Here is a 26,906-nt window from a genome sequence, read left to right as displayed (position 1 = left end):
GGTTGAAATGTTAGGGGAGGTTTTTTTTTTTTTTTTCTCGTGTTCTCCCTTCCTCCGTCAACTTGGCACACGGCTCTTCCTCTGAGGCAGGGAGCAGAGGTGAGAGGAACTGGTTTCCACTTCTGCTATTATCTCTGTCCCTCAGTCGCACCCAGTTGGCCCCGCGGGCCCCCGGATCCAGGGGTCCGGCAGGAAACAGCCGTCCGTGAGGGCAGAGGTCAGCTGGAGAGCACAGTTCTGCCCATGTGGCTCATTTCAGCCATTCGGGCCACGCATGTGTGTGTGTGTGTGTGTGTTTGTGGAGGATGAAATACCTTTTTGTGTTGTTTATGAAAAAGAGAGGGAGGAAGAAAAAAAAAAAAAAGAGAGGATGCTCTTCCCTTTCCAGTTAAATTGAAATGGCCAGCCATCATGGAATTTGCGGTGTTGTTTTCACACAATTTTTTTAAAAGGCATTTGTTTAATTTGACTGCAACAAATGTTTTCTTTTACATCAGTTTTTCTTGTTTATGCTTAATTTATGCGTAATAAACTCTTTTGATAATGTGCAGTTTAATTTTTAAACAGCCTCTTTGTAGAAAGAGTTCATTAACGTAACGTAATTTGTAGCAGTTACATTAAAATGTTTCTTTGCCCTTTTTACATTCACACTTCACCTCATGTGAACCTTGCCTTGTAACGTGAGCAAAATTGAAAATGATCAGTTTGCTTTCTGCGAAATAGAAACGAAACAAAAAACAGTCCTGGGCAGCAGAATGATCCCTGCTTGCTATATAGTTTGCCCTTGGAAATGTGCAAGCCTCACAGATATGTAATACATGCTACAGTATCAAAAACCCAAGTCTTTTACTAAATCTCTCCATATTCCATGCATTCCATATCAAGGCGTTTCTATCACACTTAATTAAAGTTGTGGTCCTCAGATTATGATCGGTTGTGTTGTATTTGCTGTCACATCATGCAAGTAATATAGTTCGTGGAGCAATGCAGTGGTATCCTGGCAGAATGTGTTCTGCACTTTCAACCTGCCACATTCATAACCTGGCTGATCCTAACACAGCACTGGTCAGAGGGCACCTATGGGAGCAGGATCGCGAAAGCCTGGTGTAATGTGTGCAAATGGATGCCAAAAAGACTAAAATCAAGCATAAAGTTATGTTTTTTTTTTTATTATTATTATTATTTTTCCTAAAATGACTTAAAAGGTGGCAAAAAGGACAAGAACAAAATCCATCAGCTCATTTTAGTCTATTAATTTTACAGTTAATAGGAAAATATATTAATAATCAGGAGACAAACATAGAAAAATCAATAATTATGTGATTGCATGATCAAAAAGGTAAAAAAATAATAATAATAAATCCAAAAAGAAAAAAAAGAAAAAAGAAAGAAAGTCTAAAACACAAAAGCAAACTCACTGCATACTGAGCTGTTCGCTGAGAAACGTACTCCCTCAACAGAGACAATAATAATAATAATAATAATAATCCAGCAGGAGACCCATCCTGAGTAAATACCACAGATTAAAAACGAATTGCAATGCTGCCGTTTATATTCCGGAGATAAAAGATCAGAATATACTGGCAAAAAAAAAAAAAAAAGTCTTTTTGAGAGCAAACGATATGTTCAAGTATTTAGTTCAAGTGTTTTGGCGTTGAATGCAACATAAGATACATGCTTTTACAAATTTCTTTTTTTTTTTTTTTTTTACAAATCTGCGTATTGCGTTGCGTTAAAATCCCCCTCTCCGAATGCATTCATCTGGACTCGAGAACGTCCCCCCGCTCGCCGTCAGTCACATGAAGAGCTCCGGCGACGACGGGCTGTCGCTGGCGGACGAGCCCGCCTCCCGGCGGCCGCCCGCGACGCCCGCGCCGCCCGCGCCGCTCAGACGCTCGCACTTGAGCTTGTACGCGTCCCGCTCGCGCGCCAGGCGGCCGAGCTCGTGCTTCAGCTGCTCCACCTGCGACGCCAGCGACGTCTTCTCGTGCTCGAGCACGTGCTTCTGCTGCACGCGCTTGTGGCGGCACGACTGCGCGTAGCCGCGGTTCTTCAGGGTGCGCCGCTTCTGCTTCAGGCGCACCACGTCCTCCTTGCTGAGGCCGCGCAGGTGGCGGTTCAGCTCCCGCACCGACATGGACACCAGCTGGTCGTCCGAGAAGCGGCTCTCCGCGCCCGGGCTGCGCTCCGGCCGGGTCTGCGGCGGCTGCGGCTGGTGGTGGATGTGCGGCATGGTCGCCTGCTGCTGCTGCTGCGGCTGCTGATGCTGCTGATGCTGCTGCTGATGCTGCTGGCCGGTGTATTCGTGTTTGCAGTGCACGAGGTTCTGGGGCTCGGGGTGACCCGGAAGGAGCCCCGACTGGGGCAGCATGGCGTGGTACTGCTGAGGCTGGAAGTGCTGCGCTGCCCGGTAGTCTAAGCCCAGGTCCGCGTGCATGTGAGGGGACGACAGCTGCTCGTGGACCGGGTTGCACACCAGCGCCTCCACGGCGTCCTCCGCCGTCATCTGGCCCAGGCCGTGCGCCTCGAGGTGCGCCGGGTAGCCGCCGCCGGGCATGGACCAGTAGAAGTCCTCCGGGTTGCCGGTCTGCGCGGCGGGGCTGAATCCCGGCGAGGAGGGCTCGGAGTTGCAGGGGGTGCTCATCGGAGTCGTGGAGACCGAGCCCGGAGTCTGCATCTGGCCGCACGGCGGGATGAAGGAGCGCTCCAGTCCCAGCATGCCCTGCTTCTTCACGTCAAACTTGAAGAAGTCGTTTATCGAAATCGAAGCCGTGTAATCCATCCCCGCCGGGTTCTTCTGCATGCCCATGAGATGCTCGGTCGCCATGGCTTTCTTCCCTCTGTGTTTTTTTTTTTTTATCACATGCGACGTTCTTGAACCTTTAAAAATAATAATAATAATAAAACGCAAGACGTATTTCTATCTTGCAGGCAAAGTGAACGAAGCCTTGTTTACAGACCAGAGACGCGACTCGCGTTCAGTTACATGACATGCGACCGACTCTCCGCCTCGCATCGCTGTGCGGCGCCGCCAGCGCCGGCGCGCCTTCTTATGGCGCCGGGCCCCGTGACGTCACGCGGGCTCAGGCCCGCCCACAAGCCCCCCAATAAACCGCGGCCGATTTGCATGCGCTCGCATTCCACACTGGCAGTTTCCAGTTAGTCAAATTGGCATTCCTCAACAGAAGCTGGGAGCTGAAGCATCAGCGTTTTACCAGCGGACAGCGAGGCCATGCAAATGGCGCGGTAAACATTCACGTGTTTTACGCTCTGACGTGACGTAGTTTTCACTAATGTCAACGAAATACAAATCTCAGCAGACAGTAATTATGCTTTTCCTTAAGTAATTGAATCTAACCTATTATATAGTATTATGTATATATACATACATACACATATACACACATAACATATTTTTGTTCACTTTAGAAACACTTTCAATGAACATCTTGATAAATCTGCTATCTTTAGCTTTAAACTTTGTTGTCTTAAATGAAAAAGAAACCTGGTGAAAGGTTTGAATGACTGGAATATAATTAATCGTAGCTTCTACATTAGAAAGAGACCAAGTGCTGACATCTAGTGGCGAACATGCGAAACGATCCCGTGGCAGTAGTGGGAACGAGTTGCTTCTCGCTTCTGAGGGTCATAGACTTCAGTGTCTCACAGAATCATAACAGCCTGGAGATCACTTTTGCAAGTGTAGAAAAAGGTAATACTGTATTGTCTGTCGTCAGTAAATAAGATTGCTCACTCATTTTCACTTCAATACCACATTATGGTTGTGGGTGCTGGAGTCGGGTGCAAGGCAGGGACTCATCCTTAGTGGAACGCCAGCATACTGTAATAAATAAGATACACATTTGTATGGTTTAATGCATTTTTCATCAACATCAGCATTATACCACAGAAGAGGCATCAACATAAAAAAAAATTAAATGTGTGTGTGTGCAACAAACTTGACCAATAAACATAATTCTTCTTGCAAAGAAGGTGTAAAGAATAAAAAAAAGAGAGAGTGAGTGAGAGAGAGAGACGTTTGTGTACACAACATTGTTCAGCATGTCAAGTGGTCACTTATGGTTCCAGAGTGTTTGGTAAATACCCAGACCTCCTATAATTGGTAACTGGATGTCATTTTGAGCAAGGAAGAGCAAGGGCAGGAATCATGGAAAGAACGGGGAGCATTAAAAGAAAAGTAATGGCCCGGCATCACAAGGCTGAAGTCATGATTGCAGGAGAACAACTCAGGTATGTTTGTTAAGTGCGAGTAACGGAAGTAAAAAAGATTTTCCATCATTTATATCATGACTATACACTGACTATGTCCAGATACACAGTTTAAGGGTAATTCACTATACTGTACATATATTAATATTAAGATAAGAAGATATATATAAGATATATTAATATAAGAACAGTGTTTTTAACTTGCTTTTAACAGTGTTGCCACTAAAAGAGTTGAGATTATTTTAAGTTTTAGAACTGGATAAAAAGTGACAAATAATGCAACAATTCATCTTGCAAAAACTATCAAAATATGAATCCAGTGGAGGATTTCAATTCCAGAGTCCAGTAATTTTACAATTCTGGGATTATGTAGGCCATTTGATGAGTTGGATATATTTTTGACCCTTGTCTGTGCCCAGATTGCGGTTACACGACAACAAACTAATAAAAGACCGCCGGTACCATCTGCGTACCTACCCAAACTGCTTTGTGGCGCAGGAACTGGTGGATTGGCTCATCATCCACAAAGAGGCACCTGATCGTGATATCGCCGTGCAACTCATGCAGCACTTGATGGATCATGACATTGTGCATCATGGTAAACACTATTCACTCAAACATGTTTTTGTTCATTTTCTTTCACCCTTTCAACAGAATAAGTGTTTTTCTTTCCCTTTCCTATCAGTTTGTGACAAACGGCTTGTGTTCAAGGACGCTAAAATGCAGTATCGCTTTAGAAAGGACGATGGAACATTTCCCTTCAACACAGAAGTGAAGGTTTTCATGCGAGGGCAAGGACTTTATGAACAGTAAGAACTCATTTTGAAGCTTAGTGCTACTCAAAAATGATACTTGTTCTTAAACACAGCTGTAAAAGTTCATAAGTTGCTGAAGTAGATTAACAGCCGAAAGTCATATGAAGTTATATGCCCAGCGTCCAGTTAATATGACTGTCTAATATTTTTGTAGTCTGGTGACGAGTAGAGACTCGGTAATGCAGCTGAGGGAGGAGAGGGGCGCGTCATACCCGCACTCCTTCCCGGGCTGCCAGCTCATTGACTGGCTCCTACAGAACGGAGAGGTGCAGAGTCGCAGGCAGGGCCTGGAGCTGTGCCATGCGCTGCTTGAGCATGGGATTATACAGCACGGTGAGTTGACAGCAATGTCAACTGTTTTATTGCATGTATTGCATATGTATTATACATTAATACATGAAACTGTAACATGTTGTTGCGAGCTCATATTCCTTTATCCCACGGTCACAATATGCCACTGCCTCCATGTTTCTATGACATTATGTTTACACTAAACATCCACCACAGATCCTGTTATCAGATATGGCCATGTTGAAAACTGTGGGTGGCTTGACAAACAATTTTCAAATAATTTTATTATTTAATATATTTATTTGTGTCCCACTAGTCTCCTTGACACATCACTTCTATGACAGCGGGCTGTTGTATCAGTTCTGTGTCAACTTCCGGCGACGCAGATGTCTGTCTGAACTGCTGAACGAGAGCGAGCATGAGGAGAACAAAGAGGTATTCCAGACACAAGAGAACCAAGATGAGAGTGCCTTCACTGTACACGAGATCGCATCCAAAAGTTTCCTATCAGGTATATGCGTCTAAAAACATCTAAAGTGGACCGGATTCATATCAAATTAAACCAAACTACTGATGTTTGCTTCAAACATTGAGAGTTTTTAACACGTCAGCACTATAGCGTGACCTTTGGCTCACATGTACATCAGTTTCTGGCCATGTGTTGTTTTCAGGTCAGCCCAGTAAACCACAGAAGGCTGTTGGTGGAGGACGCAGAGGCAGTTCCACAAGTCTACAGTTGCATCTTCACAGCTACTGTAACGCTGCATCAGGCCCTTTGTTGAGGTGCAACCCCAAATCTGGTAACGATCCAGTTTTCCCAGACGTCAGTCAGTTAAATCAGTTACATCGCCATTTATTTGGCAACCATGATAAATGTCATGTGACACAATGCATATTTGGAATTCAGCCCAATTTTGACCAATAAGCATGAGAAAGATTCATTTTCATTATTAGCAATTCATAAGAAGTTCTTAAATATTAATAAGAGTTTCTCAATTATTAATATTCTGGGTTGACAGTGTTGAAGAGACATGTGACTTGTGAAGAATTGCTGTCTCCTGGGGCTCCATTCATGAAAAGAGTCTTAACGGTAAAATTTAATCTCTGGACATTACAAATTAGTTTTTGAAGCCTTTGATAAGATGTATTGCATTGCATATGTTCAGGAATGCCAGATTCATGAGAGTGCGAATCAGAATTCTTGAATAAAATCTCTCTTCACGTTTAGTTTGGTCTTGTAACCGAGGTCATTTCTTATAATGTGGACAGAAACTGTAACTGGTAAACAGGGAATGAGTCAGGAGACAAAATTGTGCACTCAGTTTTGACAGATTAAACAATAATCTGATAGTTAAAAGATGTGTTGTGTGTGCTTTGGCACATTTTGTATTTGACTTTTGAGGTGGAATAATCCACCTCAATATAAAACCAGCAAGGGTTTCTTTCCATAGGCTGTAGCCTGCTCAACCGTGTACTAGCATGATGTTATAGATTACATCTATTGTAGTGCTTTGACAATAAGGCCCTTGTGTGTGTTTCTAGGTTTTGGGTGACGCTATGGGCTGGGGTTTTGTGGTTAGGGGAAAGTCCCCCTGTTATATTCAGGCTGTGGACCCTGGAAGTCCTGCTGCAGCAGCAGGAGTTAAGGTGACCATTGATTCACATATAAACATAATAATAATAAAACATAATACACATTCTCAGTACAGATGCACGGGTTCATCGTTGTCTTCTGACTTGCACAGGTGCGCCAGTTTGTGTGCCAGGTGAACAGCCTCAGCGTTCTCCACATGGACTATCGCACTCTCACTAGGCTGGTGATGACCGGCCCACGGACTGTTGTCCTCGAGGTGATGGAGCCTGTGAATTGACTCAAGAAGGGGTTCCTGGGATTTTTAAAAATATGTTAATATGTTTTAACAATATGTTATAAATACTACTTAGATTCATCTCAAAGGTTCATCTGATTATCTTTTTACTACTGATTCAACATTGTATTATTGTTATCAAAGTCTTTAATAATTAAATGTATGAAAATGCAATCTTAACATTTCAATATCATAAATTTCACATTGTGAGATTATTTATCATTAACAGGAGTCCCCCTAGCCTGTCTATTGTCCTGCAGTGGCTAGAAATGGTGATGGCATAAAGAGTGCTTTGGTCATTGGTTTCGCCGTTCAGAGAGTGGCAGCTCAGATGGTCGAATCTGGAATTTGTCCCCCTTGTGACGTCATAAGGGGAACGGTTACCTCCCGTTTCTCTTTTTTGGGCTGCCCAGAGAATTTCCCACCCCTCCCTTAAAAAGTAACCCCACCGACCATCATGGCTTGCGAAGCATTCCAATTGCTCAGTGATTGAATGTGAAAATTAGCACAATGTATTTTTTTTGTCACGGGAGACGCAGTAGTTAATTTTATTCCTGTTCGGGCCAAAACGTTATGGTCGGTGAACGTGCTGATAACGTCATTTCTAGAGACCGCACTCCTCCTCATTAGACACCGAAGCTGTGCGTCGTGGGGAAATCTTTGCATTGTATGACCGGATAAAAGTGCCTCTAATTCTGCACCACGGCTGAACTTCGCAAAGAGACCTCAGATACAATATTAGATGACAACTAAGACCGATAAAAAAGCAAAAAAAAAAAAAAAGCGCACCCTCTTCCTCTGCTCGCGCGCGGCACGTCACGTTACGTCACGTTACGTCACGTCCGCCGCGCGATTCGCCATTTTAGTCAGGCTTGGCCCGGGCCGAGATAATAGAAAACTTGCCGCCCGCGCAGTTCGCAAATGACCGTGTCGGCGACTGACCGGCACGCCAGCTAGCGCCGGCCGGACCCGGCCTGCCCTGCCCCGGCCTTCCGGGCTTATCTCGCGGGGAGGCACATGGTGAGGATGAGCCGCGCGGCATCGCCGGCAGCCCAGTTTATGCGGAGGACGACCGCGGCTGCGGGCTGGACACAATAAAAGCCGGAGCCGCTGCCCTGCTCTGCCCCGTCGGGTCGGATGGAGCGCGGTCCCTGCGGGGTGAAGTAGCCCGGTGATTGTTGTTGGGTTTTTCCCCCCGAAAGTGGAGGTAGATAAAACCGCAGCTGTATTTTCCGAAACACTTTTTTTTTTCGACACGCTGCTTGTTCTGTGTCCCCAGTTGCTTAATCACGTATCGTGAAAAGAATTAACTTTTCTAACTTCGGCCAGAAGTCGGGGATAAACTTCACCACTCTAGTTCCTACCTGTCTGGTCATCCGAGGCTTCTCCGGTTCATTAAATGTTGTTGTTGTTTTTTTAGCTAAGCTAAGCTACATCGTCTGAGCTAAACGGGAGCTGCACTAGCAGCTCTGTAGCTTTGACTTCTTTTTTTTTTTAACCTGCACCCATTTTTTATAATTGATTTCTTGACGTTTCCGAAATTCTCTGGCCTCGTAGGTTAAGTTGCGCTCCGATGCTTCTTGTGAACGCCTTTTAACATCACTTCGCGCTACTCGCGCCATTGTCTTCGTCTCGGCGCTGTGCGGACGGGCGGATGTCTTGTGAATGAACAGTTTACTACCGTGAAGCCGCTGTATTAAAGCAGGAGTTGCACAGAAAATACAGCTCATCGTCGCCAAAAAAGGTCCAGACCTCACTTGTTGCTTTGGTTTTATTTTAATTAACCATACGATTACATTTGTTTAGCACCTGTTTCTCTACAGACTGTTTCGGATTGTTTTTGTGCATAAGTATCTTTATGTTTATATATTCTGTGTGATTCTGATTTGAGGCAGGTGAAGTCATGCAAAGAACACAATTTGATCACGATTTCAGGAAAAGCCGTCCTGTAGTTCATGGAGTACAAAATAACATTAGCAAAGTAATACTGTAATACTTTAGTCTTCACAATAAACCCTTGCATCTCAACATGAGCAATACTGCATGCGTTAATTCAGGCGAGCAGGTTGTGGATTACATGTGCATTCGCTTCAGTGTCAAATTAAAGGTGGATAACCATTCTTTCCATGTGTTCTCACGCAGAAGAGATGTTCCAGCTACCGGTGAACAACCTGGGCCGAATTCGAAAGGCCAGGAAGGGGGTAAAGAAGGTCCTCAGTGATATTGGTCTGGAGTACTGCAAGGAACATGTTGAGGTGAGTGGATCTGTAGAAATAATAGGAACCTTTGTTAGGTCTTTGGTTAAGACCATGTGCTTAGAGCAAAGTAAAGTAATGTTTTTTTTTTTCTTCATGCATAGGATTTCAAAGAATTTGGCCCAGATGACAACTATGTGAATAGTTTTAGCTGGGAAGATGTTTGTCCGTGGTATCCCCAAAAAACGCAGGTACGGTGTTTTGTGAATTGAATATATTATTTAGCAGTTGAATACATATACATTGAATAACACATACATGCTAGTTTAACTGAAGACATTTGTCACTGGTAAAGAAACCCTTTTCAGCATTGTTGTATACGTTCTCCCGTTGCTCATCCTAAAACACGCATTGCATATGTGTATATTTGTGTAACGTAGCAGCAGATTAGTCCTGCTTATTTATTGTAGACTAAACTAAAAAGATACAGCAAGTTCACAATTCTGTTGTACTATAGGTTAACTTGCTAGTATATCCATTTGTCCTTTTTAATTTTTATTACGTACCTATTCTCGTTGTAAGTGTGTAATGTTGTACAATTTTTTTTTTTTTTTTTCCCCTCCTTCTTTTTCTTCTGTTTGCGGTCATTGTGCATATAGGACTATAGGTCAAAGCTCTTCTGCTGCTCAGAGTGCCCGTTTGCCTCAAAGTACTTCTCAGGCTACAAGAACCACTTCCGCAATGTGCACAGAGAGGACTATGAGAAGCGAATCCTGCTTAACTGCTCATATTGTATGTATACTGGGAACAAGAGGGCGTTGGAGATTCACGTCCGACTCTTCCATGCATCAAACAGCGCGCACCACCAGTCTCAGGCTAGACAGATGGGAGTTAAGGATGGCTCCCAGCAGTCAGTTTACTACTGCAAGAGGTGCTCGTTCCAGGACGCACTGTACAACGTTGTGCGGCGGCACATCTACAGAGAACACTTCCAGCATCTGGCCACGGCGTACATCGCCACAGGCCCAGAAAGCATGCCCAACAGCGACGGGTTGTTTAACCCCTTCAATGTGATCAAGTGCAAGAGCTGTGAGTTTACCCCACACAGCTATGAAGCACTGGTGCAGCATGTTGTGGAGTACCATGAGAAATTCGGCCGCCAGGTGACTTTGATGATCGGCCACAAAAACATTCCTGTGTCCAGACCCCATCCTCATGCAGGTTCTGTTACACCAGTTCATGTCTGGAGTTCCCAGGCAACACAGCAAGTCAGTCGCCTAGGAATGCCCAAAATTGGGGCGCTTCAGGGGGTTGATCAGCCGAAGCACGTTCCTGTGGGTGTTCAGCTGTCCACCGGCGCACTGGTTTTTGGTGCTTGCGATCGCAAGGTGGTTAAAAAGCCACCTAGTGTTTCCACTGCTCAAACGCAAAAATGGAAGGTTTGCACGGTTTGCAGTCAGCTTTTTCCTGAGAATACGTACAGCGCTCATTTTGAGAAGGAACACCAGGCTGAGAAAGTGCGGGTGATGGCCAAATACATCATGAAGATCCACAACTTCACTAGCAAGTGTCTCTACTGCAACCGCTACCTACCCAGCGACACCCTGTTAAGCCATCTGCTGATCCATGGAGTGTCGTGCCCAGTGTGTCATGTTTCTTTTAATGAAGTTGAGAAAATTGTGACACACAAACGCCATTGTTTCCAAGGAAACTTGAAAGATGTACCTGGTGAGGCTCCTCTTACGTTCGAGCTTACGGTCCAGCTGGACAAACCAAGGAATGTCCAGTTGATAGTCACTACCTACAACATGAAGGACCCTCCCGTGAATACACAGACCTCACCAGACCCAGCAAACAGTGCCCAAGTCAATATGCCAGACCACCAAAATGATTGCCAGATACTTCCCCAGTCTGAGGTTGGCAAGACGGTGTGTCCGCTTTGCTTTAGCATCCTGAAAGGACCCATATTTGAAGAACTGGCACTTCACTTGCGTGAGAGGCATCAGGTTATCCAGACGTTGCACCCCGTGGAAAAGAAAATGACCTTCAAGTGCATCCATTGCCTTGGCGTTTACACTAGCACAATGACAGCCTCCACCATCACACTGCACCTGGTTCACTGTAGAGGTATGGTCCAGTGTCAGGGAGGACCTGCTAGACCCACCATAAGTAGACAAGGCCAGGTCACCAAACCTTTCACAAGCCTGCACAGCCCTGGTGTGGGAACCCTTAAGCGGGGTTTAACTACCGCCAATTCCTCCGACCCCAAGAAGAGGAAAGTGGTAGACCTCAACCCGTACACCCCCACGGTCTTTGTGGAGGATCCAGAGGATCCGGTCACTTTGGCTTTGGACCCTAAAGGCCACGCTGAGAAACCTTATGAGGCCCGGAAGGTCTTTCTCACAGCCTACTTCAATTGTCGTCCGTATCCCTCCCAGCGGGAGATGGAGAAGCTCGCTGCCAGTCTTTGGCTTTGGAAGTCTGATGTCACCAGCCACTTCGCCAATTGCCGTCGCTCATGCGAGCGAGATTTCGTCAGCAGGAGATCGGTTGTGTTGTTTGGCTTTAACATGCGGATTGTCCACGAGGTCCAGCACTGCCTGAACTTTGGTCCGGAATGGTACTTCAAGGGAACGGTGGAAGACAAGATGCAGTTATCGAAGACGTCAAGAGCAAAGCTGTGGATGCCCCAGACTGTGCGAGGAGGCCCAAAAAGCCTGAAGAGCAAAAGTGCCTTGATACCAAGGCCTGACTCCTACCAACAGCCCATTTCTTCTGACTCGGACTCTGATGTTGAGATTATATCTGTAAGTAACTCTGAAAGGCCGATTACCACAGCAGCAAGGGCCAGCGACGGATGTTTTGCCCAGGATAATATTTCTAAGCAGCCAGGAGTGTCTTTGCACAGTTCAGCTATACTCGTGGAGACGGAGAAGCAGGAGAGGGCCCATTCCTCTCGAGAGACACCAGGGAGTCTTGGTGGCTCTTTGTCTGACGGTGCGTGGTCACGTGGAAAAGTGAACATCGATGAAAATGGCTGCAGGCCAGGTGCCTTGTTTGAGGGACAGGGAATAGAGGTGGGACTGGTGGGTAGGTGAACATTGTCCACGTTTTCTACCCCATATTGTTAAATAATTTTGTCTGACTAAAACTTAATGTTTTCATAAAATGTTATCGTCAAATACTTAGTGTTGAAGTTAGGGTTGGGCAGGTATTTGTATTATCAGTTAGAATTTTTTCTCCCACCATCACTAACACCAAAAATTTTCAATTAGTTCACATGGTGTTAGATTGTCAGATTGAAAAACAAGCACATGAAAGCCGCTCAGTAGTTCGATAACACATGGACCTATGGTGTTGAGCTGGCTCTTAAGTAAATTTGAAAACTGCAGCATTTCTTTGTTTGCCCACCTAATTAATCGTTATCAATAATCAATATTTGGAAGGGAGATTATCTACGGTGAATATCCCAATATCGCTTCGACCCTTGTTGATACTGAAAAAGGCTGTACCTACATGTCTGTTTGAAGCATTGTTTGGCTTTGTTGGAATAAAAAACATGAAACATGGCCAGTTCCCTAATTGGGCAGGTGTATGGGATCTTTTTTTTTTTTTTTTTTTTTTTTTTTTTTTTTTTAAATCATATCATATCCCTGGCTGAAAAAAACAATTCTATGCGAAGATGTTCTTCTCTTTTTCAGAGATTGCAGCTCACTTAAAAAAAATGAGCACAAATGCAATTTTCGGTTACATCACGTGAGACGCTGTAGAACCAGTGGGTTAATTTATTTTTTTTCTGGAAAATTGCTGACACAACGCAAAAAAAAAAAGGGAGGCGTTGATGACAATTTTCCTGAATGCCCGTGCACTTCTATAGACCTCTCCTCCTCCCAGGACCAACGGTGCGTCCTGGGGAAATTTCATTGCGACTAAAAGTGGCTGTAATGCAGCACCAAGGCTGAATTTTGGAAAGAGACTTCAGATACAGTATTAGGGGACAACTAAAGCCGAAAAAAATGTAATGTCAGGGGGTATTTTCTACTCTGAATAAAAGGGCATGAAACGATCGTCATGTTCTACAGATCACTGTTTGTCTGGCATCGTGGTTATTCATTTGGTAATAACTTGTAACTGTACTAGACCACAACTGTTTCTGAAACTATTATAAGTTAATAGGTCTAGTGCATTTTGTTAAATCAGATTCCGTAACCGTGGGAATAGAGTTAACATCTCCCAATTGTACCAGCAAATCTTACTGAGGAGGAGCTTCTGATATAATGTATATTTAAGGCAAATGTGGATTAAACGTGTAGAGTGCTGTATAAACCAAAAATGTTATGTTGGCACTTATCTTTCATATACTGAATGCTAGATATTTCCCAGGTGTGACTCTGTAGAATATTATATGCTATGTAGTTATTTTGAGGAGAAAGTAAATCTTTTGCGGTTTATTGTGTGCATCTGATGACTAGTACCATTAAAGAGAAAATGATCATCTTGAACAAAATGAAGTTAAGACAGCATTTTCATCTTCTGTTTGTAAGTATTCTGCTAATCCTGGTACTAGATAACACTGTTAATAATTCTGATGTTTGAGGGTGGTCTATCTAGGCAGAATTCTTAAACGCTGTCTGCTGGAAGTTTCTCGTGACTAATTATTAAATGACCCAAGTAAGATTAGTCCATGTCAAACCTGGTCAAAGTTGCTATGTTGTCAGGAGGTGGCGCCGTTTTCATATATTAGAAAGCGCGAACCCCCATTCACCTGAACCGCCCTCCATGAGGGTGTCCTGATTCTGCCCACCACAGTGCTGTTCGCAGAATTCTTAATAATCCATATAATGCAAATAAAGGAAGTGCATCATAATTGTCACGTTAACGAATGATCTGCCAATGAACAACAATGAACTTGCACGAGAGGCAATCCTATTTGTCAGCCTTCTTCTGAAGGGCATGTTCATAGCCAGGACGGGTCCTGCGGTCACTTCCCTGATGCGGACACTGCAAGGGGAGCGAATAAAAGGGGAAAAGTGCTGGAAAAAAACACACAAAGCAGATCTAACTGCATCCAGAAGAACCCAAGAACCTGAATCGTGGTAAGACAGGCCATGAGAAACTGCAGTGCAACTGCATTTGTGATGTGGTGGAATAGATGAAAAAATATTAATATGAAAGATTCATATTAATGCCTTCAAAAGAGCAGCTATGGTATGAAGGCCCAGACAGCAGCAAAAAGGGACCACGGGAGTTATTTCACGTCAAACGTATGAGCTGCTGGCCTTTTTTCTGTTGAGCGACATTATTACATCACGTCCAGCGTATGTTCAGTTCCCATGACCTACAATCGCACATGGAGTCTGAATGTAATATTTTAATTCTTTGCTGGAGTCACTACTTTAAATGTTTTGGCTACTGTATTTTGACATGGCCTGACCAAGGGCAGAGCGACTCATGTCACACCTTCGACATTTTGCAACTACTACAGAATTGTTTTTTTTATCCATGTGATCTACTTAATATGCTTTTGTTTTTTTTATTAAAACTTTCTAATAAAATAAATGCTTCTTTTAACAGTTCACTGCACAAAAGTGTGAATTTTGTCATCTGTGCCTACTTCCAAAATCTCGTGGCTTTAGTTTGTTCTGTCTGAGCGCAAGCTTGGCGTTTGGACAGTGTGTCTGCGGCGATAAGTTATCAGTCTGCCGGCAAGCGCCCTTGCCCTGCTCCTCAGCCTGGTACGCCCGCACGGGGTCATCTTCAGGGTGTTGTCTGCTGCTCTCTATGCCACCTTCCTGATTTTATTTCTGAGGGCTTCAACAGACCGGTGTTGAACTATCGCTTGCTGTCGCACGTTCATAATATTTGTTTTTGTGCACATTTCATCTATCTTGCTATATTTAGAACGAGGCTTGTTAAAAGTTAAAAGTCACTTTCCGGCAGCTTTATGGAAAGTGGTGAATTTGCATGTCCGGTGTTCCCACAGTTCTGCTGCTGTCAAAGCTTCAGCTCGCGAGCTGCCAGGACAAAGACGCTATTATAGTGCACTTGGGGTGATTACAATGTCACTATAGAGTGGCCTTAACCACAGTGCCTGAAACAGTTCTGAACATTTAAATGCAATTTACAAATTGAAGAATGGCAGCTATGGAAGGTGTCCCGTCATTTGTATAAAACTCAACCGTGTCGTGACATTTTCCATTGCCGTGAAAAAAGGGTGCATGGTACGAGTCGAGACATCTCGAACTTGACATTATTACATTTTGACAATGGAAGTCAGTGTGGAGACACTCTTATGATGTTAATGTTTTTAAAGGTCAAAAAATGCTAATGCAGTTCATTTCTTTTATTGTTTTAAATGAATTCAGTGACTTAAAATGATTGATGTCATTTAAACGTCACCCAAAGTCAGAAAATAATGCACTTTAATGCTCATTTTCACTTTTATTTACAGCTTCATTCTCTATTTACAAAAATATAATTTCCTCGTTATTCCACTGCGTCAAGAAAGACCTGAAATAAGTATTTTCAGAAATATTTATATGGAAAAAAAAGCCCCTATTGGATGATACAACAATTTGTACAACAATGTCAGTTTCACAGCATAGCAGTCGCTGCCTTATCATCGTTATATCATTATATGTATATATGAACGCACAATTTTTACAGTCCCGAGTCCCGAACAGGCAGTCAGTAAATCCTACACATACGTATATAGAAAGGCATGCAGCCGCCGGTGAGCACTGAATCCGCACATACGGCAGGGTTACGGGTACGTGTGCTCGTTCACAGTCAAGGCGCCTTAAACCAGTGTGGGCACCATCCCAGGGTTTGGGTGGTGGGAGTATTGAATGGTGGAGGGTGGGGAGATGAGATGTGGGCTGTGGCCGTAGGAGAGGAGGGGTCCGGTCGGCAGGGAGAAATGGCCGCCGTGGTCGTCGGACATTGTCGCGTGGGCCAGGTCGCTGTATGCTTCCATTGCCGAGCTCTTTTTGCCCTTCTTGTTCTTGCTGGACACTTTGCGGTTCCGTGTTTGGATGCCGTCCTTCTTCATGGTGAGAGGCCTATTCACCTGTGGGTGGAAAGCAGTTTATTTTTCCCCCGCGCGGACTTTGCAGAGAGACGTGACAGAAAGGTTGTTGGTTTGAAACACTCACGTTATGCAGCTTAAAGTAGAGTCCACAGGCATTGCACACAGGCTCTCCAGTGGCGTTCCGTCGCCACAGCGTCGTGGTGCTGGTGTGGCAGTTGGCGCACTGAGTGCCCGCTCGCTTACTGACAATCTGCGAGAGCACCGTGACAGTAGGGGTCAGTATGCTGGAAATCAACATCTACATGTTTTCCCAAAGTGCACTTTTTTATCGTAATATCATAATAACAAAATGATTTCAGTGTATGGGCCGAAGTAAATGTGGCCATGTATTCATATTTCATTGTATAATATCTTCTTAATAACACATTTCTCCGTTTTTAACCCATGCTTACTAGTCTCTTCTTTGGCCTGATGAGGGGTCTGTTTTGGCCGTTCATTTTGTGATACAGTCCACAGGCATTGCAGAGGTAGTGGCCGGTACCATCTCGTCTCCAGAGGGGGGTTGCAGTCGCCCCACAGTTTACACACTCGCGAGCCTCTGTGAACAGTATGTCACGCAGCATAATTATGATTCATAGCTGATTTGTCACATTTCAATACTGTTCTGTAACTGTGTCAATGGGGCAACATCAAGTACGTTTTGGAAACAGCTAAACACTCAAACAAGACAGATACGTCTGTAGGTGAGAGAGGAGTAACCAGTTACTCAGCATCACTATGTTTGTTTCGTTTCCCTCTATGACGCGCTGTATATGATTTCCTGCACCGAGCGAGGGGAGAAGCAACTTGAGCTCAGATGCTCTTGTTTCCTTGTGTTGGCTGTGGTCATGATTGTGAGCACTCAGGGTTTTGGAAGAAGTCGTGTTTCTTGTGTTTTAGGTGGTACGTGTGATGAGAGTTCCCCCTGTGACACACTTGTGTTTTACATTGTAACACCCCTATCCTGACTGTTTAATAAAAGAAATTCCGATTGAAAAGTCGTCCTCACCTGGTGGGGAGAGCCTCATTTTGTTCCTCAGTTTGGGAGAGTATGATGAGGGGCTAAGCCATGCACCAGGTGAAGCGTACAGGCTGGGGGCCCCGTAGTCCTGAGATGAGGCCATATAGGAACCATAGGGCCCCAGCAGGTGAGAATGGGTGGAAGGCCCATACACCCCACCCCCGGCTGGACTCAAATTGAGAAAGTTGGCGGCGCCACTTCCAATGGGGCTCAAGCGCTCAGACTTCAGGGGCTCTTGCAGCCTGGGACTTTCCTTGCCGTCACCATCGGGGGAGGGGAAACCCTCTTTAGCGGGACTGAAGGAGGAGGTGGTGCTGGTGGTATAAAGCGATGCCGAGGTGTGCGGGTGAAGGGAGGTCTTGGAGAAAGGACTGCCCGTCCAGGCTGATGAAGAAGACGTGTAAGGGGAACTCATGGAGTTTCCCACAGGTCCGTCGAGCCACTGGAGGTTATTGAGGAGGGATGAAGATGAGTAGACCTGTCGAACTGAGGATCACAGATCAAAAAAACATGATATTATGTGCTTTTATGAAAGGGTAAGTTCTGACATGGAACAAGGTGTCAAATTGTTCCATGAGAGAGAGGTATTCATTTCATTTCTAGTGTAGGGACATTAGGACAGACCTGGGCTGTGTCTGTAGCCAGTGGAGACACGGCTCTGGCCACTGCTAGAGAAGTAAGATGACAGGGAGAAATCCGTTTCAGGATTAGAGTAGAATGGTTCAGCCTCCTCTCCTGGTGGAAGCAAGCCCGGTTCTGATGAGAAGCTGGCCATCGGGTCTGGGCTAACCAGGGCCGGTGAGACCCAACGAGGCTGGTCAGATGAATGCTCCATTTTTTTGTATCCCTGTAGAAACAAATGATCCTTAAAAGACTAAACTTCAGTTATGGTCTGGATTACAAAACTATTGATTAGCAGTGAGTGTGTATATCACTGTATATCATTGTATTACTGACACAAGTATAGCCACTGCCAACTACCGCCATCAAATTGTAAAAAAAACAGCTCAGCTTCACAGTTTATGTCTGTTGTATACCGTATACCCTGGTCTAGATAACTACAGTTTTACCATAAAAACCAAAAGTTGGTCAGTTGTGTAGAACATCTTTAGTTAGTGGACAGTTAGTGGTTATTTTGCCTATTTTCAGTATGGAGACAGTGCATGGTGGTCTTGGTCTCTCAGACTTCCCTTTGAAGTTCTTCATTTTGTTGTGGCTGAAAGTTGTCCCTAAAAATACATGACCCTGTGCCTGATACAGTAGCTGTCACTTAACTAACAGAGGATGGGAAAAAAAACCAAACACAGATAAAAAAAAAAAAAAGTAAATAATATACAATTATTATGTAAAACGATTTTACATAATTACAGATGCAATATGGTTAAATCGCATTTACATTCATTCATATGTAATGGACTACAGATATATCTTGATAAATTTGTGGTCTGTGAAATATTCCACTGTGAATTTAATAGACCTCAGAACATTACGCCTGCGAAGGAGAGGGAGAGCTGTGTATTGTACTCATCTCACATATGCTCAGGCTATGTAGTTTTAATTACTGTGGTATCCATACACATAAATGACTTTAATATTTTTACCTAATTATTATAGAAATTAGACAGTAGTTAAATTGTTTTTTTTATTGAATGCATTTTATTTTTGTGCTCAGCCTCATTTATTTAAAAAAGCTATATTTAGATATTTCCCATTTTACTTTTGTAAAGTAAAGGAGCTGTATTTAACATGTATTAATTTTTCTTTACAGAGCATTAAGGTCTAAGATGATAACATATATTTTTAAGTTTATATTATGCAAAAAATCTCAGTTAATAACACACTACTTAGTTCTATTGCATCAATCTCGGAGGGTTACAGATAAAGTACCATCTTCTCAATGATAACTGATAACTTTGTCAATGATATTTCATGTTTTGTCCCTAAAATAAACAATCCTTAATCTTTTGAATGGTATCATACGTAATGGAAAGGGAGTATACTATCATATTAACACATGTTGCCTAAATGTAGAAATACAGTAGAAATGCCGCTGGCTTTGCGTTTTGCAGTCTTACCTGGTCTTCCGAGGACGTGGCTGCCACAGGTACGATGTGAGCGCAGGTTGGACAGGAGTTAAGTTAAGAAACTCAGCAGTCAGGGGTCTGCGTCGGCCGGGTGACTGATCTCTAGCACTTTGACAACTACAGACTTAGTTAAAAGGTGGAGGCGGGGGGTGATGGGTGGTGTTGGTAGGGAGGCATGAGGAAGGACACACCTCCAGGTCCTGCAATGCTGTGCGATGTCATTAACGCTGGACCATACGCTGTCAGACAGCATATTCTAACTCACACATGCCCGTTTGCTGAACATTCTTTTTTGTTCATGTAATTATGATAGAGCATATAAGATGCAATAAAGTCCCTTACACTAAACTAGTATGAGTAAATAGTCGAACTAAAGATTGTCTAATTGTTGTTTTTTGCGAAAAGTTGGTCTTGACCTCAGACTCAGAATTAATAAGCAAAACATTTGCACACGATTTTTGAGAGGAAGACAAAAGGAGGTGAAAAACAAATCAAATAAAAAGATGCAAAGGATTGGTCTCTCTGTGGTGAAACTCCCCAGTGGACGGTGGGGACAGTAATGCAAATAGGGACAAATGCTGCAGCGATATGGTCTCTGCATGGCCAGGCCATGCACAGGCCTGAGACTGTGCGTGGCATTTGATAGTCAAAGTGTGGGCAGCTTTCCTCCTCCGAGAGAGCCGAACACTTGTGCACAACTCCATCGGCCTGTTTTAATTCCCTCGGTAATTGAACATCGTCCGCTTCAGACACGCCTCCGCAGTAATGCTGCCACGCGAGGTTGAAACAGTGGGCAGGCGGGAAGAGCGTGGAGGAGGAGCGAGGGAGGGAGGGATGCGCCGAGCGGGTTTACAGTTGGTTTAGTGCAGCGAGGGCACGGAGCGTGGTGTTGAGGGATGTGGCTGGTATCTGGATGTCCTGGCTGCTGCGCTGTGATAAGGGGTTATCAAGATGAGTGGGGAGGCAGCTAAATTAGCACCCATTTACAAGAATACGTTAATACGCACACATGAACACACATACACTTTAATATGCAATTCATAAATGTGTGTGGGGGGGGGGGGGGATTAGTGTATTAGAAACATTCAGAACGGAAAAACTTCACGGAAGACCTAATCGTGCGAAAGGTAAAAATAACAAAGGTGTCGACGTGCAATTTTGATGTCTCCCTCTCCTACATGGTTAAATGAGCCTGGTGGGGGTAGGCGAGAGTGTGAAAATGGGTGTGAGTGTTTTGCGGGGGGGAAGGGGGGGTCGTTGTTGGCCTCCAGTTCCAAAGAACGATCTTTCTATGAAAGCAGGCCTCTTATCTCTACTACACAGCCAGCTGAGCGGCCCAGTGTCATTGGTGAGCTCCACCCCTTTCTCTCCCCCTCATTTCTTTCGCACCCGATCCTTATTACTTCTTCTCTAATGTTGCTCTAATTCCAGGCGTTTAATTGTTTTACGTAGTGCTACAACTGAAAGCAAACTGATAACGCAAGGATCCTTGGGACAGATACTCACCCATTAGATAAGTCCAGTATCCCTAGGTCTTTAAGATAAACATTACGACTGGTCAAGATAGCAAACCATTAATTCATGAAATGTAACTATATTCATATATTCGTTGTATCAGCAAAATTCTGACTGTAACCCTACGTCTGATGTTAAAAGCCGGTGTAGGTTGGGGTATCACAGCACAATACATTTAAATACATTAGAAAATCTCGAAAAGGCTCTAAGGAGTGTGTGTGTGTGTGTGTGTGTGTGTCCAATGTTATGGAGTAGTGAACAACATGTAACTGAAGTAGCAGTTCAACTGCACTTCGTGAGCGTTTACTGGTAGTTACTTTTGCGGAGGGATCCACTGTTCGCCCTTTTTGAGTAGTTAGTTACCTACTGAATGAAACTACAAATATGAAACACTTCTTCTTCCAGACCAATCCATGATAGAGTTGATGAAAAGGAAGTCACTTGGCACATCTCTACTGACTGTGTTCTCAGCCAGACCAAAAACGTCTAAAAATGTCTGCATGAAATTCAACATCCAGAGCTGTAGGAAAGCAGGTCAGCTGAACCACTGGTGGAATAGGATCTAAGCACATCATGTTCAGAACATTGCATTCTGTTCAAATTGTGCACTTCATAAATCTGCTAAAGAAACTAATTACAGCAAAGTTGAAAGTTGAAGAATGTTCTTTTTTGCAATAAACTCAACCTGAGAGTTGTTGTACAGCACTTTTTTGAATATAGTGGATTTAGTTCTTTGTTCGTTTTTAATTAGCTTTAGTTCTTCTCTGTAGTTCAGTGTGATTGAGTTGGTAAAGTGACACCGGTGATTCCTGTAGAAAAAGGATCCAAGAAGAACCTCAAAGCTGCAGTTCCCACAGGTACAGTCTGAAGCACAATGCCAACATCTAACTTTAGGCTCTCTGATCTCAGCTTCTCATTGGAGAGAACAGCATGTTGTTTAAAATAAGATTCTCTTGTCCGTTTCACACACACCTCCACACAGTTAATTCAGTTTTTGGTCCTCAAAACTGTTAGAAGGTCCTTGTCCCCCCACCCTAACTGCCACCAGAACACAACCCCACCCACCAGAAGACAAGGTTCAGAACTATCCACATGATCTGCTTTATGGAGCTGCCACAGCAACACTCACTACTCCACTACTCCACAGAAGCAGAGGCAGCCATTTGCCTTGTTTATACGAAAGAGTTGCTCAAAACACCATTTCAGAAGACCAGTGCCAAGTTCAGACATTAAGAATATTGTCTGGCATCTGCTGTATCACGCATGCCACCATTTTCCCTTTAACCCCCCTGTGAAATGTCAGATTTCTAGATATTATCATTTCTGATATGCAGAATACGGCGTCTGGAGTTATGGGTGCAATTCACTGTATAAAAACATAATTTAAACAATACTGTTACATTTTTATAAAGCTATGCATTTATATTTTTGCATTAGTTCGAAAGTCTGTGTACCAAGTCCAAGTACTTTGTTCTTTCTTAACTTCTCAGACCAGTGAAAATGAATGAGGTGTCATCCCAGGAAGATGTTTCTGGACATTTCAGAAATGCATTGTCCTCACTACTGTGAGTTCACATCTGATGAGGTTTCATGATGGCTGATACCGGGGTGAGAAACACTGTTATTTGCTGGAATATTGTGTTAAATCAGGTAGGAGTAAAGGTAGGTAAATTAAAGATATGTTCATTAAGATCTCTAAAAAGGGAAGTGATTGTTTTATTCCTGACCATGTCTGAACTAAAAGAATGAAGCTGATTTATTAAAGCAAAGTGTTTCTTCTTTTGTCAATCTATGTCAGACGCTGTTCTAGAGGCACTTGGACGACGAGACCTGACTTTTCGGTGGTCAAATGAAAGTGAAGTGATTGTCATTGTGAAACACTGCAGCACAGCACACCATGACAGGCACCCGGGGAGCAGTGTGTGGTGATGGTACTTTGCTCAGTGGCACCTTGGCAGATCGGGATTCGACCGACAACCTTGTGATTACGGGGCCACTTCCTTATCCGCTAGGCCACCACCTACTGCATTTCTTGTTCATTAATTTTTGTTTGTTATAGCAAAGAAGTTGTCCTGGCTTTTTATTCATATCCACTGCATATTTCTACACTGTATGAAGACACACAGCAGCAGCAGCTTCATAAAATGTATTGTGTAATGCTAAATGTTCTTGTGCATTTCAGTTACATATCACAAATGCTTATTTTGTCACAAAACCTAAATGTACCAGTTGAGTGGTGACATGATTTCACATTTCCAGTGATGCTGGAGCCCATCCAGGCAATTTTCAGAGACATGGCAACAACCACTCTTGACAGGGCATCAGTCAGACGCACAAACACACACACACACACACACACACCAGAGACAACATAGCATTACAGGTCACCTGGGATCCTGAGCAGCCAGGATATCATACACTGTACATACCTCTCTTCACCAGTGGTCAGGTTCATGACAAAGTGTATGTTAAACATGTAGGGTGTTTATGTCCCGATTATAGTACTAATTTAGGTTTTGAAAAATGTTTTATCTACATAACTGACAATAACAATGCAATGCCAAGAAAACAAAAGAAGAAACAAAAGTGTGCAAACTGGGAATTCTCTGTTATTGAAATCTCATCCCACAAAACGTGGGGTGAAACTGGGGTGAAAGTGAAGTATTTGTCATTGTGAAACACTGCAGCGCAGCACACGGTGCCACAACGAAACGTGTCCTCTGCTTTTAACCATCACCCTTGGTTAAGGCGCCCGGGGAGCATTGTGTGGGGACGGTGCTTTGCTCAGTGGCACCTTGGCGGCTCGGGATTTGAACCCACAATATGAACCATAAACAAACATGCATACATCATTGTAACTGTACAAAAAGAATTGGGTGCTGTTTTTTTAATTAATTTCATTCTTTACGAATCAAACAGCTGGAACTCTATTCCCTGCTTTAGAAAACATCACAAGTCAGATTCTAAAACTGTGATACTCTGACTCCCTCTGGAGGAGATTATTATTAAGACTTATTCACAGCTGCTTAAACTAATTAAGAACGAACTAATTCATTCTCGAGACTAAGAACAAGATATTTTAAACCATTGCAGAGACGGGTGTCAGGTACAGGGTGTCACTTCCGCGATGAAGGTGGCATGCATTGGCCAGTCATGTGGGCGAGTTTATTGCAAACGAAAAACAACAATCGGTTGCTGCTCGTGTGCTCCGGACCAGCACGCAGACATGCCCACCACCATGTGTTGTCATGGCGTGTAAATGACAAAATGCAGCTGTATTAACAGTGTTCATTTATTTTCATTTTACGTAATTGCAGCAATTAACTCTTTAATTTGGACAACCCTGTTTTAAATGCGGTATATATATATTTCCTGATAACCTTAATGAATTACAAATGTCATGTTCAACTGCTGTATTGGTGACAGTCAATAATAAATCATTTAAACTTAAGGAATAAGCGAGTCTAAACGAGTTCAATGGGTCTGCGCTACCGGTACATCGTGAATAGTTTGAGAACAAGATGTTTAAAAAGATGGTGTTGCTGGAAGTGTGTGGACGAGGCCGCGCCTATTTGACTTGGCCACTCTTGGCCATTTAAACTGATAAAAATGGTTAACCATTAGTCAACAGCAAGTGTAGTGAACACCTCTGCATGGCCATGAGCTTTCATACACACGTCGGGTTTAGGAAGAAAACATGTAGCTGTTCGTAATCCCGAGAATTTCGAACTGGTGTACTGCACTTACCAATCATAATGGAATGGAAGCAACCCCATTTAAAAGTGATTCTTATTGGCAATTCTGGGTAAGTCTTGGGATTGTTGTGTATCACTGTTGCTGCCTTAATTATTTTCTGTACAGACTAAAAAAAAAAAAACTTTTTAAATAAAAAATGGGAAAAAAAAATGCCCATTCCTGTTTCCAGTTATTATTTTGACTGGTCCATATGAATGAACATGGGATTCGGCAGTATACTGTATATTAATTTTTAGCTTTTTCAGTCTGTTTTTTATGCACATAGGGTGGGGAAATCTTCTTTCATGAATCGATTTGTCAACCACCGCTTCACCAACCTGTACCGGGCTACAATAGGCACAGATTTCCTCAGTAAAGAAATGACTGTGGACGGATGTTCTGTAACTCTTCAGGTAAAACCGTTAACTCATATGAATGAATACTGCTGCTCCATGGCATCAGTGCATTTGACAAGAAAACAAATGAGCAACATAGATGCGTCACTTATATACACTTATATATATGTGGCATCCAGTCACCTATGCGGAAACATTTCATCAGGCATGAGTTTAGGCCAGTAGTAGCCTAGAGGGTAAGACAGAAGACCACAAAATCACAGGCTCAAACCCCACTTACTACCATTGTGTCCCAGAGTTGCTCTAGGGGCACTGACCCTGTAACTGCTGATTGTTAAGGGTATCTGCTTAATGCTGTAACTATATGTAAAAAGCTGCAACTAATAATGTGTTATACCACTGGGCATCTTGTGACGAATGTGAAAGTAATGCAGGGGATCTATATGCTTTCAGATCTGGGACACTGCAGGAACTGAGCGCTTCCAGTCTCTGGGCACAGCCCTGTACAGAGGAGCTCACTGCTGCCTCCTGCTGTTTGACGTGACCTCTGCAGCCTCCTTCTCAGCACTGGAGGGCTGGCTGAAAGAATTCCTGCTCCAGGCAGATCCTCCAGATCCGGCCAGCTTCCCATTCCTAGTGGTGGGCAACAAGGTGGACCTGGAAAACCGAGAGGTTTGTGGCTGGGAACATACATGCATGGTGGCAGTCTAACTGGTTTACCAGTGGAAATTATGCCTTGTAGGTGACCAGGAAACAGGCTGAGCAATGGTGCAAGGTGTCAGGAGCAGAATACTTCGAAGGAAGTGCAAAGGAAGACCTCAATGTAGATAAACCTTTCCAACACGCTGCCAAAGCAGCACGTCAGTATGTAAGTGCTCAACAATGAAATATTCAAACGTTTAAATGTGTTTGATATGGATCAAAACAAAGCTTTTCTATGGTAGGCTAACTCTTAAGGGTTCGTATTTTCTGAATATATGACTCGAACTAATATGTTCCATTAAGCGAACCCTGAAAACAATTAGCCTGCTACAACTAGGCTTAATACTGGTTGCATAGTTCCATGTTCAAAGTACATGAACATTTTTACCCACAGTATGAAACTCACTCAGTGGAGAATAAAGACCAAATCCATGTTGGCCAAGAAGAGCCTCAAGTGTTCCCCAAGGACAAGTGTCAGTGCTGAGCAACACCGGTGGAAGGTCACTCACACGCAATCAATTACGTTCCAATGAAGGCACAGTTCTCATCGCAATACTCACTGCTTTGGAGCATCAAAGGATGGTACTAGTATGAAGGAGTGTAAGCAGGGGGGAAAAGTATTGTGATCATTTACTTAGCAATACTGTATCATTTTGATTGTATTGATTTTTAAAGAATAATGAATTCACAGTTATGAATTATAACTGTTACTCAAAAAAAAAATGAACCAAACCACGAAGGTGAACCAATGGAGCCCTGAGGCTCTCAATGTCTTCACCCAAGGATCTGCATGCGCATGGTGGTGTCTTCTTTACATCAGTTTTCCTACAATAGGGAAAGGGTTTATAAATATGCAATATATTTGACACTTACTGCATCGCAAGATTCTTATGAATATGTAGCCCCCCTCATATGTATCAAAAGGTCAATCTGACAAAACATTTTAATGCAGGTCTTATTCTGTAAAGGCAAATAATCAATTTAGTGTACAAATGGACATTAAATACATATGACTGTAGAAAGAA

General features: G+C 43.5%; 5 protein-coding genes and 1 long non-coding RNA gene across 10 annotated transcripts; 4 read left to right on the top strand and 2 right to left on the bottom strand.

The window, feature by feature from the left end:
- Nucleotides 1-1,691: 1,691 nt before the first annotated feature.
- mafbb (v-maf avian musculoaponeurotic fibrosarcoma oncogene homolog Bb) lies at nucleotides 1,692-3,016 on the bottom strand. The gene has a single exon (XM_028998763.1). It carries the CDS (start codon nucleotides 2,825-2,827, stop codon nucleotides 1,796-1,798), a length of 1,032 nt encoding a protein of 343 aa, XP_028854596.1. The 5' UTR covers nucleotides 2,828-3,016; the 3' UTR covers nucleotides 1,692-1,795.
- On the top strand, nucleotides 2,856-7,223 carry LOC114800895 (DEP domain-containing mTOR-interacting protein). Of its 4 annotated transcripts, XM_028998760.1 has the most exons (10): nucleotides 2,856-3,246; nucleotides 4,149-4,251; nucleotides 4,650-4,828; nucleotides 4,916-5,039; nucleotides 5,200-5,378; nucleotides 5,653-5,847; nucleotides 6,008-6,136; nucleotides 6,356-6,426; nucleotides 6,879-6,983; nucleotides 7,082-7,223. In XM_028998760.1, exons 2-10 carry the CDS (start codon nucleotides 4,169-4,171, stop codon nucleotides 7,205-7,207), a joined length of 1,191 nt encoding a protein of 396 aa, XP_028854593.1. In that variant the 5' UTR covers nucleotides 2,856-3,246; nucleotides 4,149-4,168; the 3' UTR covers nucleotides 7,208-7,223. The 4 variants fall into 4 exon arrangements, with proteins under 4 accessions (XP_028854593.1, XP_028854592.1, XP_028854595.1 ...); XM_028998759.1 differs by having other exon boundaries at nucleotides 2,856-4,251; XM_028998762.1 differs by lacking the exon at nucleotides 4,149-4,251 and having other exon boundaries at nucleotides 3,169-3,246; nucleotides 4,729-4,828.
- An 821-nt stretch (nucleotides 7,224-8,044) lies between these two features.
- Nucleotides 8,045-12,969, top strand: adnpa (activity-dependent neuroprotector homeobox a). 2 transcript variants are annotated; one of them, XM_028998757.1, is made up of 4 exons: nucleotides 8,045-8,224; nucleotides 9,347-9,459; nucleotides 9,564-9,650; nucleotides 10,059-12,969. In XM_028998757.1, the coding sequence occupies exons 2-4, from the start codon at nucleotides 9,352-9,354 to the stop codon at nucleotides 12,495-12,497; spliced, it is 2,634 nt and encodes an 877-aa protein (XP_028854590.1). In that variant the 5' UTR covers nucleotides 8,045-8,224; nucleotides 9,347-9,351; the 3' UTR covers nucleotides 12,498-12,969. The 2 variants fall into 2 exon arrangements, with proteins under 2 accessions (XP_028854590.1, XP_028854589.1); XM_028998756.1 differs by having other exon boundaries at nucleotides 8,045-8,411.
- A 2,851-nt stretch (nucleotides 12,970-15,820) lies between these two features.
- gata1a (GATA binding protein 1a) lies at nucleotides 15,821-19,714 on the bottom strand. The gene is made up of 6 exons (XM_028998603.1): nucleotides 19,565-19,714; nucleotides 18,114-18,336; nucleotides 17,478-17,975; nucleotides 16,882-17,027; nucleotides 16,554-16,679; nucleotides 15,821-16,468 (listed from the first exon to the last, which is right to left on the bottom strand). Exons 2-6 carry the CDS (start codon nucleotides 18,322-18,324, stop codon nucleotides 16,199-16,201), a joined length of 1,251 nt encoding a protein of 416 aa, XP_028854436.1. The 5' UTR covers nucleotides 18,325-18,336; nucleotides 19,565-19,714; the 3' UTR covers nucleotides 15,821-16,198.
- A 1,879-nt stretch (nucleotides 19,715-21,593) lies between these two features.
- Nucleotides 21,594-24,297, top strand: LOC114801234 (uncharacterized). Its single transcript, XR_003751471.1, has 4 exons — nucleotides 21,594-21,622; nucleotides 21,859-21,945; nucleotides 22,579-22,696; nucleotides 22,887-24,297. It is a non-coding gene; the product is annotated as an uncharacterized LOC114801234 (long non-coding RNA).
- Nucleotides 24,298-24,843: 546 nt separating this feature from the next.
- LOC114800903 (ras-related protein rab7) lies at nucleotides 24,844-26,416 on the top strand. Its single transcript, XM_028998777.1, has 5 exons — nucleotides 24,844-24,893; nucleotides 25,110-25,236; nucleotides 25,633-25,851; nucleotides 25,922-26,047; nucleotides 26,276-26,416. Exons 1-5 carry the CDS (start codon nucleotides 24,844-24,846, stop codon nucleotides 26,363-26,365), a joined length of 612 nt encoding a protein of 203 aa, XP_028854610.1. The 3' UTR covers nucleotides 26,366-26,416.
- The last annotated feature ends 490 nt before the right edge of the window (nucleotides 26,417-26,906 follow it).

The sequence above is a fragment of the Denticeps clupeoides genome, chromosome 12 (genome assembly GCF_900700375.1).
Source record: "Denticeps clupeoides chromosome 12, fDenClu1.1, whole genome shotgun sequence".
In the NCBI taxonomy this organism is placed as follows: domain Eukaryota; kingdom Metazoa; phylum Chordata; class Actinopteri; order Clupeiformes; family Denticipitidae; genus Denticeps; species Denticeps clupeoides.
The sequence above is the reverse complement of the archived record's forward strand: the minus strand, read 5'-3'. Positions and strand labels throughout refer to the sequence as shown.

Excerpts from the sequence above, each read along its gene's own strand:
- LOC114800895 (XM_028998760.1), top strand. The coding sequence starts at position 4,169 with ATGGAAAGAACGGGGAGCATTAAAAGAAAAGTAATGGCCCGGCATCAC. Across the intron at positions 6,137-6,355 it reads GAGGTGCAACCCCAAATCTG|TGTTGAAGAGACATGTGACT; the intron begins GTAACGATCCAG and ends CTGGGTTGACAG. Across the intron at positions 6,984-7,081 it reads CTGCAGCAGCAGGAGTTAAG|GTGCGCCAGTTTGTGTGCCA; the intron begins GTGACCATTGAT and ends TGACTTGCACAG.
- LOC114800903 (XM_028998777.1), top strand. The coding sequence starts at position 24,844 with ATGGAATGGAAGCAACCCCATTTAAAAGTGATTCTTATTGGCAATTCT. Across the intron at positions 24,894-25,109 it reads ATTCTTATTGGCAATTCTGG|GGTGGGGAAATCTTCTTTCA; the intron begins GTAAGTCTTGGG and ends TTATGCACATAG. Across the intron at positions 25,852-25,921 it reads TGGACCTGGAAAACCGAGAG|GTGACCAGGAAACAGGCTGA; the intron begins GTTTGTGGCTGG and ends TATGCCTTGTAG.
- gata1a (XM_028998603.1), bottom strand. The coding sequence starts at position 18,324 with ATGGAGCATTCATCTGACCAGCCTCGTTGGGTCTCACCGGCCCTGGTT. Across the intron at positions 17,976-18,113 it reads TGGCTACAGACACAGCCCAG|TTCGACAGGTCTACTCATCT; the intron begins GTCTGTCCTAAT and ends TGTGATCCTCAG. Across the intron at positions 16,469-16,553 it reads TCTACTTTAAGCTGCATAAC|GTGAATAGGCCTCTCACCAT; the intron begins GTGAGTGTTTCA and ends TTCCACCCACAG.
- adnpa (XM_028998757.1), top strand. The coding sequence starts at position 9,352 with ATGTTCCAGCTACCGGTGAACAACCTGGGCCGAATTCGAAAGGCCAGG. Across the intron at positions 9,460-9,563 it reads ACTGCAAGGAACATGTTGAG|GATTTCAAAGAATTTGGCCC; the intron begins GTGAGTGGATCT and ends CTTCATGCATAG. Across the intron at positions 9,651-10,058 it reads GGTATCCCCAAAAAACGCAG|GACTATAGGTCAAAGCTCTT; the intron begins GTACGGTGTTTT and ends TTGTGCATATAG.
- mafbb (XM_028998763.1), bottom strand. The coding sequence starts at position 2,827 with ATGGCGACCGAGCATCTCATGGGCATGCAGAAGAACCCGGCGGGGATG.